The 14,625-nt window shown below is 42.4% G+C and overlaps 1 protein-coding gene across 6 annotated transcripts in view; it reads left to right on the forward strand.

Moving 5' to 3' along the window:
* The window catches only part of tncb (tenascin Cb), a 122,872-nt gene extending 108,247 nt beyond the window's left edge, over window positions 1–14,625 (forward strand). For 4 of the 6 annotated variants that reach the window (XM_054773135.1, XM_054773137.1, XM_054773136.1 and 1 more), the window contains 11 exons: window positions 2,400–2,522; window positions 5,383–5,526; window positions 5,651–5,770; window positions 6,339–6,482; window positions 6,592–6,722; window positions 8,929–9,061; window positions 9,232–9,383; window positions 11,251–11,347; window positions 11,650–11,811; window positions 11,896–12,059; window positions 13,232–14,625. In XM_054773135.1, coding sequence (XP_054629110.1) covers window positions 2,400–2,522; window positions 5,383–5,526; window positions 5,651–5,770; window positions 6,339–6,482; window positions 6,592–6,722; window positions 8,929–9,061; window positions 9,232–9,383; window positions 11,251–11,347; window positions 11,650–11,811; window positions 11,896–12,059; window positions 13,232–13,342 — 1,481 coding nt within the window. In that variant the 3' untranslated portion in view covers window positions 13,343–14,625. Of the gene's footprint in view, window positions 1–394; window positions 668–2,399; window positions 2,523–5,382; window positions 5,527–5,650; window positions 5,771–6,338; window positions 6,483–6,591; window positions 6,723–8,928; window positions 9,062–9,231; window positions 9,384–11,250; window positions 11,348–11,649; window positions 11,812–11,895; window positions 12,060–13,231 lie in introns of all 6 variants that reach the window. The other 2 variants (XM_054773139.1, XM_054773138.1) reach the window with 2 other exon arrangements.

A 14,625-nucleotide genomic window follows, 5' to 3' on the forward strand; every position in this document is an offset into this window, starting at 1 on the left:
ATGGACAGTGATAAGTAAGCAGTGTAGTGGTCTCATTATTGACACTTCCTTACTGTCGTAGGGACGGAACTCGTATGTACTGTAGACTCCTCCTGTCCTGTACTTACATCCTGTACTTCCAAAATACAAGCTCAACAGGTACCATGTCAAATACTTTTGTCCTGATCTCAGCCAATGTGATGGGATGAGGGCAAGTTCTGTACCTTTCGTCTTTCCGTCTTCTTTGCTTTTTTACTGGACTTTTCATTGAGACTCTCGTAGTCTAGTTGACTGTATGTCCACTAACTAAAAACGTCCTGATGGCGCTGCTTTGTCCACTCTCTTCTACTGCCTCAAATGTCAAACCACTTGACTCCCATGGAGGAGCACAACTGACTTTCCACTTGTCACTCAGAGACTGAACCAGAGGTGCAGGCTCTCCTTGTGTCCGACATCACCCCCGAGAGCTTTAGATTGGCCTGGGTGGCTGAAGATGACGCCTTTGACACCTTTGTCATAATGCTGAGCCAGGTGGAAAGCCCAGACAAGCCACGAGAGCTGGTGCTGGGCGGTGAAGAGAGAAACACACAAGTGACAGAGCTCAGCGAGGACACAGAGTACAGAATTGAAGTCTTTGGACTCATTTTGGGAAGGAGCTCCAAGTCTGTAATCGAGGGGGTGAGAACAGGTACACGGCGGAATGACGGTAATACAGAATCCGATCTGAGATGGTGTTCTTTACTTGTCTCGTCAATATGGTTGGTGTTGGTTTTTGTCCTAGTTTTTTAAAAAAGCATGGGAAAGCGCTCATTTCTATCAATCTTATGTTATTGCTCCTTTTCCACCAAATGTATTGTAGTACTAGTAACTGTAATCCCTGGAACTAAAAGGTCCTATCATGTTTTGCCTTTGCACAATTACAGTGGAACATGTTTACGTTGTTGCAGTGTGTTGACAACCTGTCTCAGTCAGCCAACGTAATCAAGTGCAGGTGTTACGAAAGAGTTCCCGCTAAAGCAGACGTTGACGTACATTGTCGACGTAAAAGGGGTCAGTCTATGAAAAATGAGTCAGTTTATGTCAACACGTCATCATTATCGTTAAGCAGTGTGAAACGAAGCGGTTCAGGCCCCTTGACCACCTATCACCAAACTTTACGGACATCTTGAACAAACATTTCAACAACCACCTAGCCGTCTCAGGGCTTTGAATCATTGAACCAAGAATGCACAGTTGCTAGAACGACAGTTGCTACGATACAGTGGCGTGATCTTAAAGACTTCTGCCTCTATTTTAGAGTTTGTTTGTTTGGACAAATATAACAATGACAACAGAAATAGCAGAAATGGCAGTACAATGCTAGAGCTATTCACGTAAGAACTATATTTGTTATCATCATTATATTTGTCCAAACAAATGTACTTTAGCATTAAAATGGATCGATAAACTGAAGAAACACGGGTGGTCTAATCAGTTTTTCCATGACTATAGTTCCGGTTTCTGCGGTGGAAAAGGGGCTTTATTTGTTTACTAACCAACCAAAGGAATGTATGTGTCCAAGCCACCCGGTGCAGCAATGGAAAGACTTCAAAAAGAAAGCAACCAATTGAGAGCATCCACTGTGTGCCTTGTGTCAGTGGCTTTGTGTCTTTGTAGTCCTGAGTGGCGGTCAACTGCAGCAATCATTCAGTTTCATCCTCAGAACATCAGAAGTACCAGTTGGCCACCACTCAGGACTTCCTCAGCTTTCCTCCAACCCTTTGGAGATGTTGTCTCTGTCTGATTGTGCTACCAGAGTCTTTGACTCTGTCTTACGTGGGGAGGGGCTGTTGTCTCTGCCGTACAGAAGTGGTGTCAATGGATGCGTCCCCTTTTCCTCCCTGGGGGTAAAGCTTTACTCTTGGGTTCCATGGAGCATGTTTCACTTTTGTCTCTCCGTGAAATGGGGGCAAGTTAATCTCCTCAGGTCTGTCACGCAAGATACTGTTGCTACTGGCTGCTACTGGGAAGTGCTCTCTTTTAGCTCTGGCTTGTACTGGTCTCTTTTGTCCTCTGTCTTCTGTCTCCTTCGTATCGTCTTAACCCGTAAGAACCCACATTAAAAGGCCCTAAGTGACATACGGGAAAGATTTTAGAGTGACAGTCGTGGCTATCCTAGGATACGGGTGGTTCTGGGTTCTTACGGGTTAAATAAGTGGCTTTTGGGCATGGGAAAACACAAATACATGACTGCTCTTCTGCTTCTTCATCATGTGGAAATGTATTCCAATGAAGAGAAATGCTTCATTTCATGCATCAATGGAAGCACTTACTCTATGTCTTGTTTTCCAGTTGGAATTCAGAGACCATATTGACAAAGCCGTCTGTTTATGTCTGTTCATGTCTGTTCTTGTGCCATTTTTTTCTTTTTTTTTAACCAGATTTGGGGCCACCCAAAGGCATCCGCTTCTCAGATGTCACAGACTCATCTGCTACTACCCACTGGGCAGTTCCAAGAGCCCGGGTGGACAGCTATCGGGTCACTTATGTGCCAGCTCATGGAGGTCAGTCTCGTCATGTGTGAACAGCTTTGCAACAATGTGTCAAGTAAACCAACGCAATCCGAACTAAATCTAAGTCATTTTAACCGCTATTTTATTAATTCCATCCCCGTTTAGTGCTAAAACATGATTGTGGCTTTATAGGAAAACTGCACTTTTTTTGGAATTTTTGCCCATCAGCCACAGTCCTTATGTGAGACAAGAACACAAACAGTATGTCTTTCTCTTTTCTGTGCGTTCTAAAGATATAAAAACAGATCAAAAGACGCAGCTAAGAAAGGGAAGCACCTATTTCGCTTATGAAGCCTTCTGAAAAAACTTGCAAAAAGCGCCAACAAAGCTCCATTTACATATAATGTGATGTGCTTATATAACATTGTTACGCCAAAGAACTACTTTACTGTCGTATTGAAACCTTGCCACACTACACCGGCTAGCTGCTAGCCGGCTAGCGCCACGCTCACAATTCCTCAGACCACTACCAAAAGGTAAAGCTACATATTAGAGCTGCTGCTGTGTTTTTGCTCTTGAGTTTGGAAAAGTTAATCCTTGGTGTAGTGTCCGTTTCTATGCTGCTATGTGAAATCAATGCGCCTAGGAAGGAAGTTCCGGTAATGCTTAAAATGACCAAAATGAGGCAAAATACTGTAAATATTACATTTTATTCTGAATGTACCTCTTACTACATGGTTACAGCATGCATATAAAGCTATAAAACCTTGTTGGAGGTTTTTGGAGGTGTTTTAATAGTGGGCTTTGTCCCATTACATGCATTAATTACCTGTCTATTTTTATCTGTTTTGATATCTTTAGAAGGCACAGAAAAGAGAAACACGTGTTCATGTCTCACATAAGGATTGTGAATGATGGGCAACATTCAAAAAAAAAAAGTCCAGTTTTCCTTTAATATTGGCAATAAAAATGCTAAAGTGGGATTTGTGATGTTAAAAAAGATTTCGATTTTACTTTAAGTTACAGCATATATCAAATCCATAAGAAATGCAATAAAAACAAATTAAATAACATTTAAAAGACAACTAACTAACTTTTCTCTTCTTTAAGTTGTAAATTGTTAATTTTTTAAGGTAACCTCAATAGAAAGTGCTTTGATGAGGAAAAAAAGAGGGCCGCAGCTAAAATGTTAACTCACTCTGAATTTGCCAGCAGGAAGATGCTTTGACAAGATGTGATGTTGTGTAACTGCACATATTGTAAGTGTAATAGCGTATACTGTATGCCTGTAATTGTTTCTTAAAGTGTAAAACTAGAACGACTAGAAGGGATCTGCTGTTCAAGGTCTACTATAGTGCGGCCTGCACCTAATTTTTATTGGCACAGTCTAAAATTACAATTACATTTAAAAAATGGGAAATAAAAGCAAAAAGCCTAATTTCATTCATTTCATAGATGATACTGTACATGGATGAGCTTGCTATGACAGTAGAGAGGAGACTTTGATAGTTATTGTAAATATGTAAACTGTAGGAACTGTTTAAGTCTATTAATTAATGAATTCATTAATTCAGTAACAATAAATGAATTAATCAAGTCTAAAAATGGCCCTGGCTTTAAAAGATTTTGATCAATTACCCCATAAAGCAAGGTAATTATGCCCCCTAGAGGCTTTGTTACACCAACTGCCTTGACTCATCAAGGTCCTATTTGCTTTTTTCGGCTTCATTTCATCCCAAATATGTGTATCTCTCTCCTGAACATGTTATTCTGCACCAAGATTCTTGTATTCATTATTGTTATTATTCCCTCATTTGCAATGCAAACCATTCCAACATGAAAAAACATCAGCCCATTCACGACACAATGACTAGAGCTTTCGGCACAAACCAAAAGAATTCCCAAATTTCCAATAATTCCATTTCCCATTGGAAATGAATGGACAATTTTTCTTATACGTTTCACATTTCTCACACCATTCCAACATGGAGACTTGCTGCTCACTTAGGACACTCAATATTCTACGTCGCAAAAATTCCCCAACATAAATTCCCTCAAGAATTCTCATTTCCGTCGCCAATTTTCAACCAATTCAAACTGTTCCAACACCAAACATTCAGCTCATTCAAGACACATCTGTTTTCAACATTGCCGCTGTTCCATATTGTCCGGCCCAAAAATTGTCACTGAAAATAATTTTTCCAAATTTCTTGAAACATTCAAACCATTCGGGCATCAAAAATTCACACTTTTCCCGTAATTCCACATTTTCCAAGCAGCATTTCATCTCTTCAGCATCCACCCACAATTTCTACACAATTTGTCTTCTCTGGTTATTATTGAGGCTAGCATGTTCGACATTTTGTATTTTAAGTGTGGTTACTTGACGGTGCAATGACAATAAGCTGTGATAAGTTCCAAAATGGTTTATTTTTATACATAGGGCTTCAGCTAACGATTATTTTCTTAGTCGATGAATCTGAAGCTTGTTGTTTCGATTGATCGAGTGATAGGTTAGGCCCACCACAGACCAAATCAAAATGAACCAAACACAGTTAGTGGTTTGGTCCGCAACATATCAGAAAAGAGACAAAAATGTCCATCGCGGTTTTCCAAAGTCAAAGCTGATGTGTGTGAATATCTTGCTTTCCTTAAAACGCTAAGCTAATAGGTCTGCTTTCATTAATGACTAAGGAAGTTTAAAAAATATTCACATTTTAGAGGCTGAAATCAGAGGATATTTACATTTTTAAATTAAAAAAAAAGTAAAAATAGTTCAGTAACTCATAGATTCATCGCTATTTTAATATCTTGTCAGCTCTGTTGGGAAACCAGCTACACAACGTTAAACCATTATTTATCAAACAGTTGATGTTCAGGAATATATGATGCAAACTTGTTTGGACCTCAGGAAACGCCAAAACTCTGACTGTGGACGGGTCCGAGTCACACACGGTGCTGCCCAACCTGATACCTGGGGTCACGTATCAGGTCACTGTTGTGGCACTCAAGGGTCAAAGGGAGAGTGAGCCGGGGTCGGACAGCGTCACGACTGGTAAGATGGACGCAGACACGCACGCACAACCCACCAGTAGCTACGCTTCCACAAGTAAATGTCATCAAATACACCATCAGCCAACAAGGTTTTACCTTTTAATATAATTGTGTGTGTGTTGTAGCACTGGATAAACCTCGCGGTCTGACTGCAGTCAACATCACAGACACTGAAGCGTTGCTTCTTTGGCAGCCCGCCATCGCTACTGTGGATGGCTACGTCATTACCTACAGTGCTGATTCAGGTATGAACTATATTTGTACACATGTGCCCATGAAGTATAGACACCACAGATGAATCGTAAATTATGTTAAGAGTTGGGCATACAGCGGATCCCCACACATTCACAAAATTACAACACTCACTTTTGTTGCGAATGTTAATCCAAGACTGGAGAGCGTCAATGAGGGTTTGGAGGGGGAGGAGAGAGACATTTTATATCAGCATCTCAATTACTTTTGGGGATTTTTGCCATTCGCTGGTGGTCCCGGATAGTAACCCCCACGAAACGCGAGGATCCACCGTATTCATTCCAACACCTCCTTGTCTTCCATATTAGGATGGAAATGTTTTTTTTACTGCTTAATAAAAGATCACCTGACTGTCTTGGACCACCACAAACACACCTGTATCCGATCTGCATCCTTCAACATGAAGAATTCCAGTATTTTACTTTATAAACCCGCACTGCTTTCAAGAACCACATTGGGCAGACAGAGGAGGTCTTCATGCAGAGACCCGGACCCGGATAAGCGGAAGAAAATGTATTTATGAGTGTACCACTTCATTTCACACCCTTTTGTGTCCCTCAGTGGCTCCAGTGATGGAGCGTGTGTCAGGAAACGTGGTGGAGTTCGCGATGACCTCTCTGATACCAGCAACACGTTATACAGTCAAGGTCTACGCCATTCGGGATTTGGCCAAGAGCGCAGTGACTACAACCGAGTTTATCACCGGTGGGCTTGCATTTCTGTCTGGAGGAATCAATTCAGTGCATTATTGTCAATAAAACGTTGATGAAAGGCTTTCTGACAACGAGCCACTGACCGCCTGTTCTCTGTTCAGATGTGGACGCCCCCCAGGACCTAGCAGCCAGCAACGTACAGACAGAGACGGGCATGCTGACCTGGAGGCCTCCTCGTGCTGACATCACCGGGTACATCCTCAGCTTTGAGTCTGCGGATGGTGTCATCCGGGTAAGACACTGCACTCACACATCCGCACTCACAGACACATTCTGGATTCTCTAGACCAGGGCTGGGGCTGGGGCAGGGCTCTTTCCAGGACCACATAATGAAAAAGGAATGGATGGAAGGGCCACTTTGATAGGGTTTGATAGGGACACTCAGTCTAGGGCTGGGGTGGGCAAGCTTTTTGACTGGCGTGCCACATTGGGTTGGCGGAGGGGCCGTCTACATATAAGTGGCATCAAACAGAACGACATACTTGCTCACGGCACAACAAAACAAAAACACAACACATCCACAGCAAGTTCACGCATCACATAAATGAACAACTAAGTGATAAACATGACACGTAACTTAAAACTGTTAGTTCCAAATGGCCGCAAGGCATGCTGGGTAGTCCAGCTGCAACAACAATATGAACAATAAAACATTGGATAGCAAGATAATGCTAACTCCTCCTTGTTTACTTCTTTGATGACCTCCTCAACATATTTTGCAATCTAGCAAAAATGCAACAAAAATGGCAAAATGTGAGAAAGAGTATATTGGTGTTTTTTGGCATGGGTATTGCGTGTAGATATTTGTTTGTATGACCAGATGGTACAATAGGTAGGTGGGTTACTTTGTGTGTTGTTTTGCGTCGTTTGGATGTCTTTTTTGTACAAGCTACTATTTTGGCGACTCAAGCATGCCACAATTTTACTGCAAGTCATGTTGCCGGCTACAGTTTCCATGTTAAAGGTGTAAAAAAAGGAATTTGGAAATGCCCGGTGGGCCGGATTAAGACACGATGATGTGGCTGCAGGCCGCAATTTGCCCACCCCTGGTCTAGGGTGTACCCTGCCACTCACCCGAAGTCAGCTGGGATAGGTTCCAGCATGCCCCCGCAACGCTAGTGGAAGAATGAATAAGTATTATGACTTTATTCTCACAATGTTATAGCTTTTTTTCCCCAACATAATTTTCCAAAAATTACAACTTTGTTTCGCTTTGTTTTTTTCTCATATTACGACTTTTTTTTTTTAATAAAGTTTTTTTCATTTCTGTTTTTTTCCCCAACTATTTCTACATTTTTCTTTTGAATTTTTTTCTCGTAAGTATGACTTTATTCCCATAATATTTGGACGGTAATATTATAACTTTTTCCTTCACCTAATTTTCCAAAAATTACAATTTTATTTGTCGTTTTGTTTCTCATAATCTTATAACTTTAAACTTTATGCTAAAATTACATTATTTTTCCTCATAATATTAAGATGTTGTTCTCTGACAATTACAATATTTCCTGGAGAGATCACAACTTTTTTCTCTTAATATTTTGACTTTATTGTAAAATTACTGCTATTTTTTTTATTTTTGCTGTTGTGTTTTTTGTTTTGTTTTGTTTAAAAAAAACAACATCCTGCGGGCCACACTTTCGACACCGTTGCCCTTGGCAGTCAATGACCGCGCTCGGTTTCAGGTGACACAGCATGACGACGCAGTCACGCAGGCTCTCCCTTTCAACTCATGTCCAAAGTGCAGACTTCACACTGCTTAGGAGTCTTTAAATGGACTCATATCATCAATTCTCTGTCATTGTTGCACATTTGGATGCGCTTTTGGTGGAGGACGAAAGGAGAAAAATCCATTTGCAGGTCATGAAACATCACATGCACTTCCTATAAAACATTATAGGCCATGTGTTTGTGTGAGGGAGAGGGGGAAGGGTAAGTAAACACTGCCACCATGTGGACAACCGATGTGGAGAAACACGTGAGGCCAAGATCTAAAGGCCTTTCCCCTTGGCTGCCCTTTATGTTGCTAGATGTTTATTATCTTCTATATTGAGGTGCACAAAAGCATGTTTTTTGGAATTTGTTCTGTACACACTAAAATGTAACTGCCTGACAGGTCTTGCCTGGCTTCAAAAGTAAATAATGGTATTTCACTACATTTAACTTTGTTGTTTGTTGGCGTGCACACGGTGCTTTGTTTGGCCAGTCCATTTCGCAGAGCAATACAGCGCAGGGCGAACGGACTAGTTGGTCACGTGCAATGTGCGGCGTACGAAAACTGAGGCATTTTCTGCGAAAACCAATCATGCAAAAACCGAGATTTGACTGTAAAGGTACTGTAAAAACAAAAGCGGAAAATCCTACCCTGGACCCCACAGGTTTTTAGGACAGATCAGGCTTATTATGATAATGTCTGACATGAGTGACATCTTCCTCAGGAGGTGGTCCTCAGTCCCACGGCAGTGTCTTACAACATGGTTCAGCTCAGCGCCTCAACGGAATACTCAGTCAAGCTGCAGGCCATCGCTGGTCCCAAGAGAAGCAGAGTCATCACCACCGTCTTCACCACCAGTAAGTACGATACATCAGTCAGATATTTGATAAGACTATATGACAATCTCGGGCAGTATTTTCAATCCCACCTACAGTATATTCATTGTGTTCATACGCGGTCACACGTAGCATCGTTGACATGTAGTAAAGGTTTTTATTTTTTCCTCGTGTGTGTTTGTGTTTGCTAGCTGGCGTGCTTTACAAATACCCCAAGGACTGCTCTCAGGCACTGTTAAATGGTGAAAGCACATCTGGCCTGTACACCATCTATCTGGGCGGTGACGAGAGCCAACCCCTTCAAGTCTACTGTGACATGAGTTCTGATGGAGGCGGATGGATCGTAAGTCCCTGACATTCTTGGATATACTGAGCCAAAGCCTCATGTCCTCATTTTTGCACATGGCAGTGTTGATTTATATAAAAAAATGTATATATATTTATATATGTGTGTGTGTGTATTGTATTTGTATTTGTATTTGTACTTTATTTATCCCACAGCGGGGAAATTCACTTGTTACAGCAGCAAGCAAGATACGCAAGTAAAGAATACATATTGACTACAACATGGTTCAGGTGGTGCAGGTGTTGTAGAGCCTGACAGCGGTCGGTATGAAGGACCTGCGGAACCTCTCCTTCTTACACCGTGGGTGTAACAGTCTCCTGCTGAAGGAGCTGCTAAGGGAACCCACAGTGTCATGTAGCGGGTGAGAGGTGTTGTCCATGATGGATGTCAGCTTAGCCAACATCCTTCTCTCCCCCACTTCCTCCACGGAGTCCAGAGAACCGTCCAGGACAGAGCTCGCTCTCCTGATCAGTCTATTGATCCTGCTCCTGTCCCTGTCCGTGCTGCCCCCTCTCCAGCAGCCCACAGCATAAAAGATGGCTGAGGCCACCACAGAGTCATAAAAGGTCCGTAAAAGAGTCCTGCACACACCAAAGGATCTCAGTCTCCTCAGCAGGTGGAGGCGACTCTGGCCCTTCTTGTAGAGGGCGTGGGTGTTGACGGACCAGTCCAGTTTGTTGGTAAGGTGAACACCCAGGAATTTGTAGCTGTCTACCAACTCTATGTCCGCTCCCTGGATGTTCACCGGTGTGAAGTGAGATGTTTTCCTCTGGAAGTTAATGATCATCTCCTTTGTCTTGCTGGTGTTGAGTTGCAGCTGGTTAAGCTCACTCCAGCTGACAAAGTCCCTGATGACCGTCCTGTATTCCAGGTCATTCTCCTCTGAAACACAACCAACGATGGCTGTGTCGTCGGAGAACTTCTGGATGTGACACTGTGTGGAGTTGTGTGTGAAGTCCGAGGAGTAGAGGGTAAAGAGCAAAGGGGAGAGCACCATACCCTGAGGGGCACCTGTGCTGCAGAGTACCATGTCAGACACACAGTGACGAAGCCTCACATACTGTGGTCTGTTGGTGAGGTAGTCTATAACCCATGCAGTCAGGTGTTGGTCTACTCCCACACTCTCCATCTTCACTCTGAGTAGTGACGGCTGGATGGTGTTAAAGGCACTGGAGAAGTCAAAAAACATGACCCTCACAGCGCTCCTGCTGTCCTCCAGGTGTAGCAGTGATCTGTGCAGCAGGTAGATCACTGCGTCGTCCACTCCGATCCCAGGCCGGTAAGCAAACTGCAGGGGTCCAGCTGAGTGCCCACCAGGGGTCGCAGGTGCTGCAGGATAATCCTCTTCATGGTCTTCATCAGGTGAGAGGTCAAGGCAACAGGCCTGAAGTGGTTAGGCTCCTTGGGACGCGGTGTCTTTGGTATCGGGACCACACAGGAGGTCTACCACAGGGCCGGGACTTTCTCCAGGCTCAGGCTGAGATTGAACAAGTGCCTGAGAACTCCACAGAGCTGGTCAGCACAGTCCTAGAGGATTCTAGGGCTGATGCCGTCCGGTCCCGGGGCCTTCCTTGCCTTGATCTTCTTCAGCTGACTCCTCACCTGATCATCAGTTATAGAGAGGGGGGTAGAGGATGGCTGGGATGGGGATGTGGGGGTGAAGAGTGGTATATATATATATATATATATATATATATACAGTATACTGTGTATATATACAGTATAGATATACACACACACACATACAGTATATATTATCTTTTTATATGGTGTATGTCATTTGTTGTTATTATTATTATTATTTTCATTAAAAAATTGGTAAAAACAAAAAAAAAAATAAACCTAAACTTATTTGTTTTTATAGGTTTTCCTCAGACGCCAGAGTGGTAGACTGGAGTTTTTCCGCAACTGGAAGAATTACACAGCCGGCTTTGGAGACATGAACGATGAATTCTGGCTAGGTAATTTCTAGTAAACATGCGAGAACAGTATGTGAAATATAAAAGGATGTTGTTCTATAGTATATCAAATTGTTTTATATTAATTATGGTGTCTGATGAGACTCTTGCTTCACTGAAGTAATGGTTGTATATTAAATACATGACGTGGTCAAGTTGAGTGACTGATGGGATTATGCGCAGGGTATGAGGACTAGTTTGGTGTCAAGCTATGGTCTGGTGTTGATAAAAATGCACAATTAAACATCATACTTGATGTCGAGAAAAAGACATTTGAGCGTGCATGTGCTTCATTTTTCCATCAGGTCTGTCCAACCTGCACAAGTTGACAGCAGGAGGTCAGTATGAACTGCGAGTGGACCTGAGGGACAAAGGAGAAACAGCCTACGCTCACTACGACAAGTTCTCTGTGTCGGAACCTCGGACCCGCTATAAAGTCCACGTTGGGGGATATAGCGGAACAGCAGGTAAAGACTGAACGCATATGAATAGTGTTTCCTTGTTGTGAAGTGTGTTTAAACGGAAAAGCATCATTGGTCTTGTCTTTGTAGGCGATTCCATGACCTACCACCATGGTCGTCCATTCTCCACGTACGACCACGACAATGACATCGCCGTCACCAACTGCGCTCTGTCCTACAAGGGAGCCTTCTGGTACAAAAACTGTCACCGTGTCAACCTCATGGGCCGATATGGCGACAACAGTCACAGCAAGGTCGGTTTATGTTCACGTTTCCATGCGCGCAATATCATGCTTGCGGTTGATACGATGCGTTTGCATCCACAAAAAGAATATTCCCGTTTACATGTTCATCAGCATTGTTCCAATATTGTTGCTGATAACTTCATGACATCAAAAGACGTATTTTCCAACAAAAATATAACATGCTTGCCTTTATGTTCCATTTTCTTGCCTTGGCGGTTTTGCACCATATGCTGGTCAAGATGTAATACACTTGGATCCCATTCACTTTCATCTGTAACTGTGGTTCCCAAATGTTTTACTGTCGTGTACCCCTTCAGACATTTGACCTAAAGCCATGTGCCGCCTACTCCTGCACACTTACAAAACATACACCTTTTTATCTTAATTAACTTGAAATATTGAACATAATTAATTGGTTAATTGATTTTATAGTAATTCTGGGTCTATTTTGCATGGTTAAATTTTGATCAAGCCGCACGGTGGCTGAGTGGTTAGCTTGTTGGCCACACAGTCAGGAGATCGGGAAGACCAAGGTTTGAATCTTCGTAGTGTGTGGGTTTTCTCCGGGTACTCCGGTTTCCTCCCGCATTCCAAAAACATGCATGTTAGGTTAATTGGTGACTCTAAATTGTCCATAGGTATGAATGTGAGTGTGAATGGTTGTTTGTCTATATGTGCCCTGCCATTGGCTGCCGACCAGTCCAGGGTGTACCCCGCTTCTCGCCCAAAGTCAGCTGGGATAGGCTCCAGCATGACCCTAGATTCCAGTCTGATGCTGGCATTCTTCCGTTTGAATGGGTTGAATTTGAGCATCCCTTTTGTTGTCCACTCACGATGGCTGTGGTTTAAGTCAGCATATTAATTTAACACCAAATTGAAGGGAAGGTTTAACAATCATGATAAAGCAGAATCTGAAGTACCAAAATACATACAACCTATGATAAAGCCTCATTTTAGTGGCTAACTAACTAAATGCACACATGTCAGTTTTTTTGATTGTCAGCCAATTAATATATTTTTAAAAAACTGTGATTGAATGAAGCCACAAAATTCTAAGCGTAAAGTGTGACGAGGGATTACTCTATATGAGTACAAGATTCTGGTCCGGTTTATTATGTGCGCCACTAAAATCACCACATCTTTGTTTTTAACTGGCCCCTACATTTTGTCTGCATCCTCAGGGCGTGAACTGGTTCCACTGGAAGGGCCACGAGCACTCCATCGAGTTTGCAGAGATGAAGATTAGGCCATCCAACTTCAGAAACCTGGAGGGACGGAGGAAACGTTCCTAAACGCTGCGCCTATGACCACCACAACATTGCTACTATCCTGTTTGGACTGCCCACAAGCCACCTCAACCCAGACCTAAACCCCGACCCACCATGCAGCAACCAAAGCCTGCTGTTTCCATGCAGACCAACACATCCTATTGTTCTCTTACAGGCTGCCTCATCCAGTCCTGCTGCCTGTGCTGACACTGATATACATGTTACTGGACTTCAGTGAAATGTCATCACACACCAAAGAGAACAGAACAATTCCAGGATTATCCCCAACAGCGTTTGTCAGGAGGCATGTGTGTTGACGTGGGCATTATGTTATGTACAGTAGTAACCCATCTCAAAAGCCAAGTTTGGGTATTTGACTCGTTAATAGGGGTGTAACGGTACGCCATCGTCACATTTTGGTATGTTGCTCTGGTTTGCAACTATGGAATTTTAGGGTTTCTTTTTGGCACCATCACTAGCCATGACCGTACTTCTCAACATTTGCATTCTAAAATAAGGGAAATGTTCCGGAAAAATAAGGGAAAATTCTGATTTTCTGGTACGCCTCTGGTTCCGTAGCAAAAAAAAAAAAATCAATTACGAATACAAGTACCGTTACATCCCTAGAAATGACAAGTTGTTAATATACAGGAAAGTATTTTTGGGGCATGACACAATATTACAGTGAAAAACTTGATCTGGGTCAGCACAACCGTGACAAAAACAAGAATATCACACGGCACAGCAGACATCCCAGTAAAAATGACCATTTGTTTGTCTTTGTGTGACTAAACTCGTCTGTGTCACTTTATCCTCCCCTGGTTTCCTCACGTCTCTCCCCATACAACCCCTAATAGGATAGACGTCCAAATGAAAAGAGAAAACACATCATATTGAGTGGAAATGTATTTTGACCGAGTCATGACGCTGTGTCGTGCGGTAAAACACTGAAACATTTATATTACATGTTTGATGAAACCAAGGCAGGACCTATTATTTAGTATATAATTCATCATTTTGTCTTTTCATACTTCTTGGAAAAATGTGAATACGGTAGATGTATGTCGAACAAGAGAATGTGTTACTAAAGATGCTCGTAAAAACATAGTAAGGTTACGTTTTTTGAATGAGCCAACTTCAAAATGAATCACTCTTTTCAACGTTCCCTTTTCCCGCCATGCAGGATGCTAAACCGCTGATCTTCAAAAGCCTGTGTAAATTAATTTTCTTCTTATTGATTTGTTTGTTTATAACTGGGTAAACAACAGGTGTTTCTCTGTAAACTGTATTACAATAAAACTGTTTGT

The sequence above is a fragment of the Dunckerocampus dactyliophorus genome, chromosome 4 (genome assembly GCF_027744805.1).
Source record: "Dunckerocampus dactyliophorus isolate RoL2022-P2 chromosome 4, RoL_Ddac_1.1, whole genome shotgun sequence".
Taxonomy (NCBI): Eukaryota; Metazoa; Chordata; class Actinopteri; order Syngnathiformes; family Syngnathidae; genus Dunckerocampus; species Dunckerocampus dactyliophorus.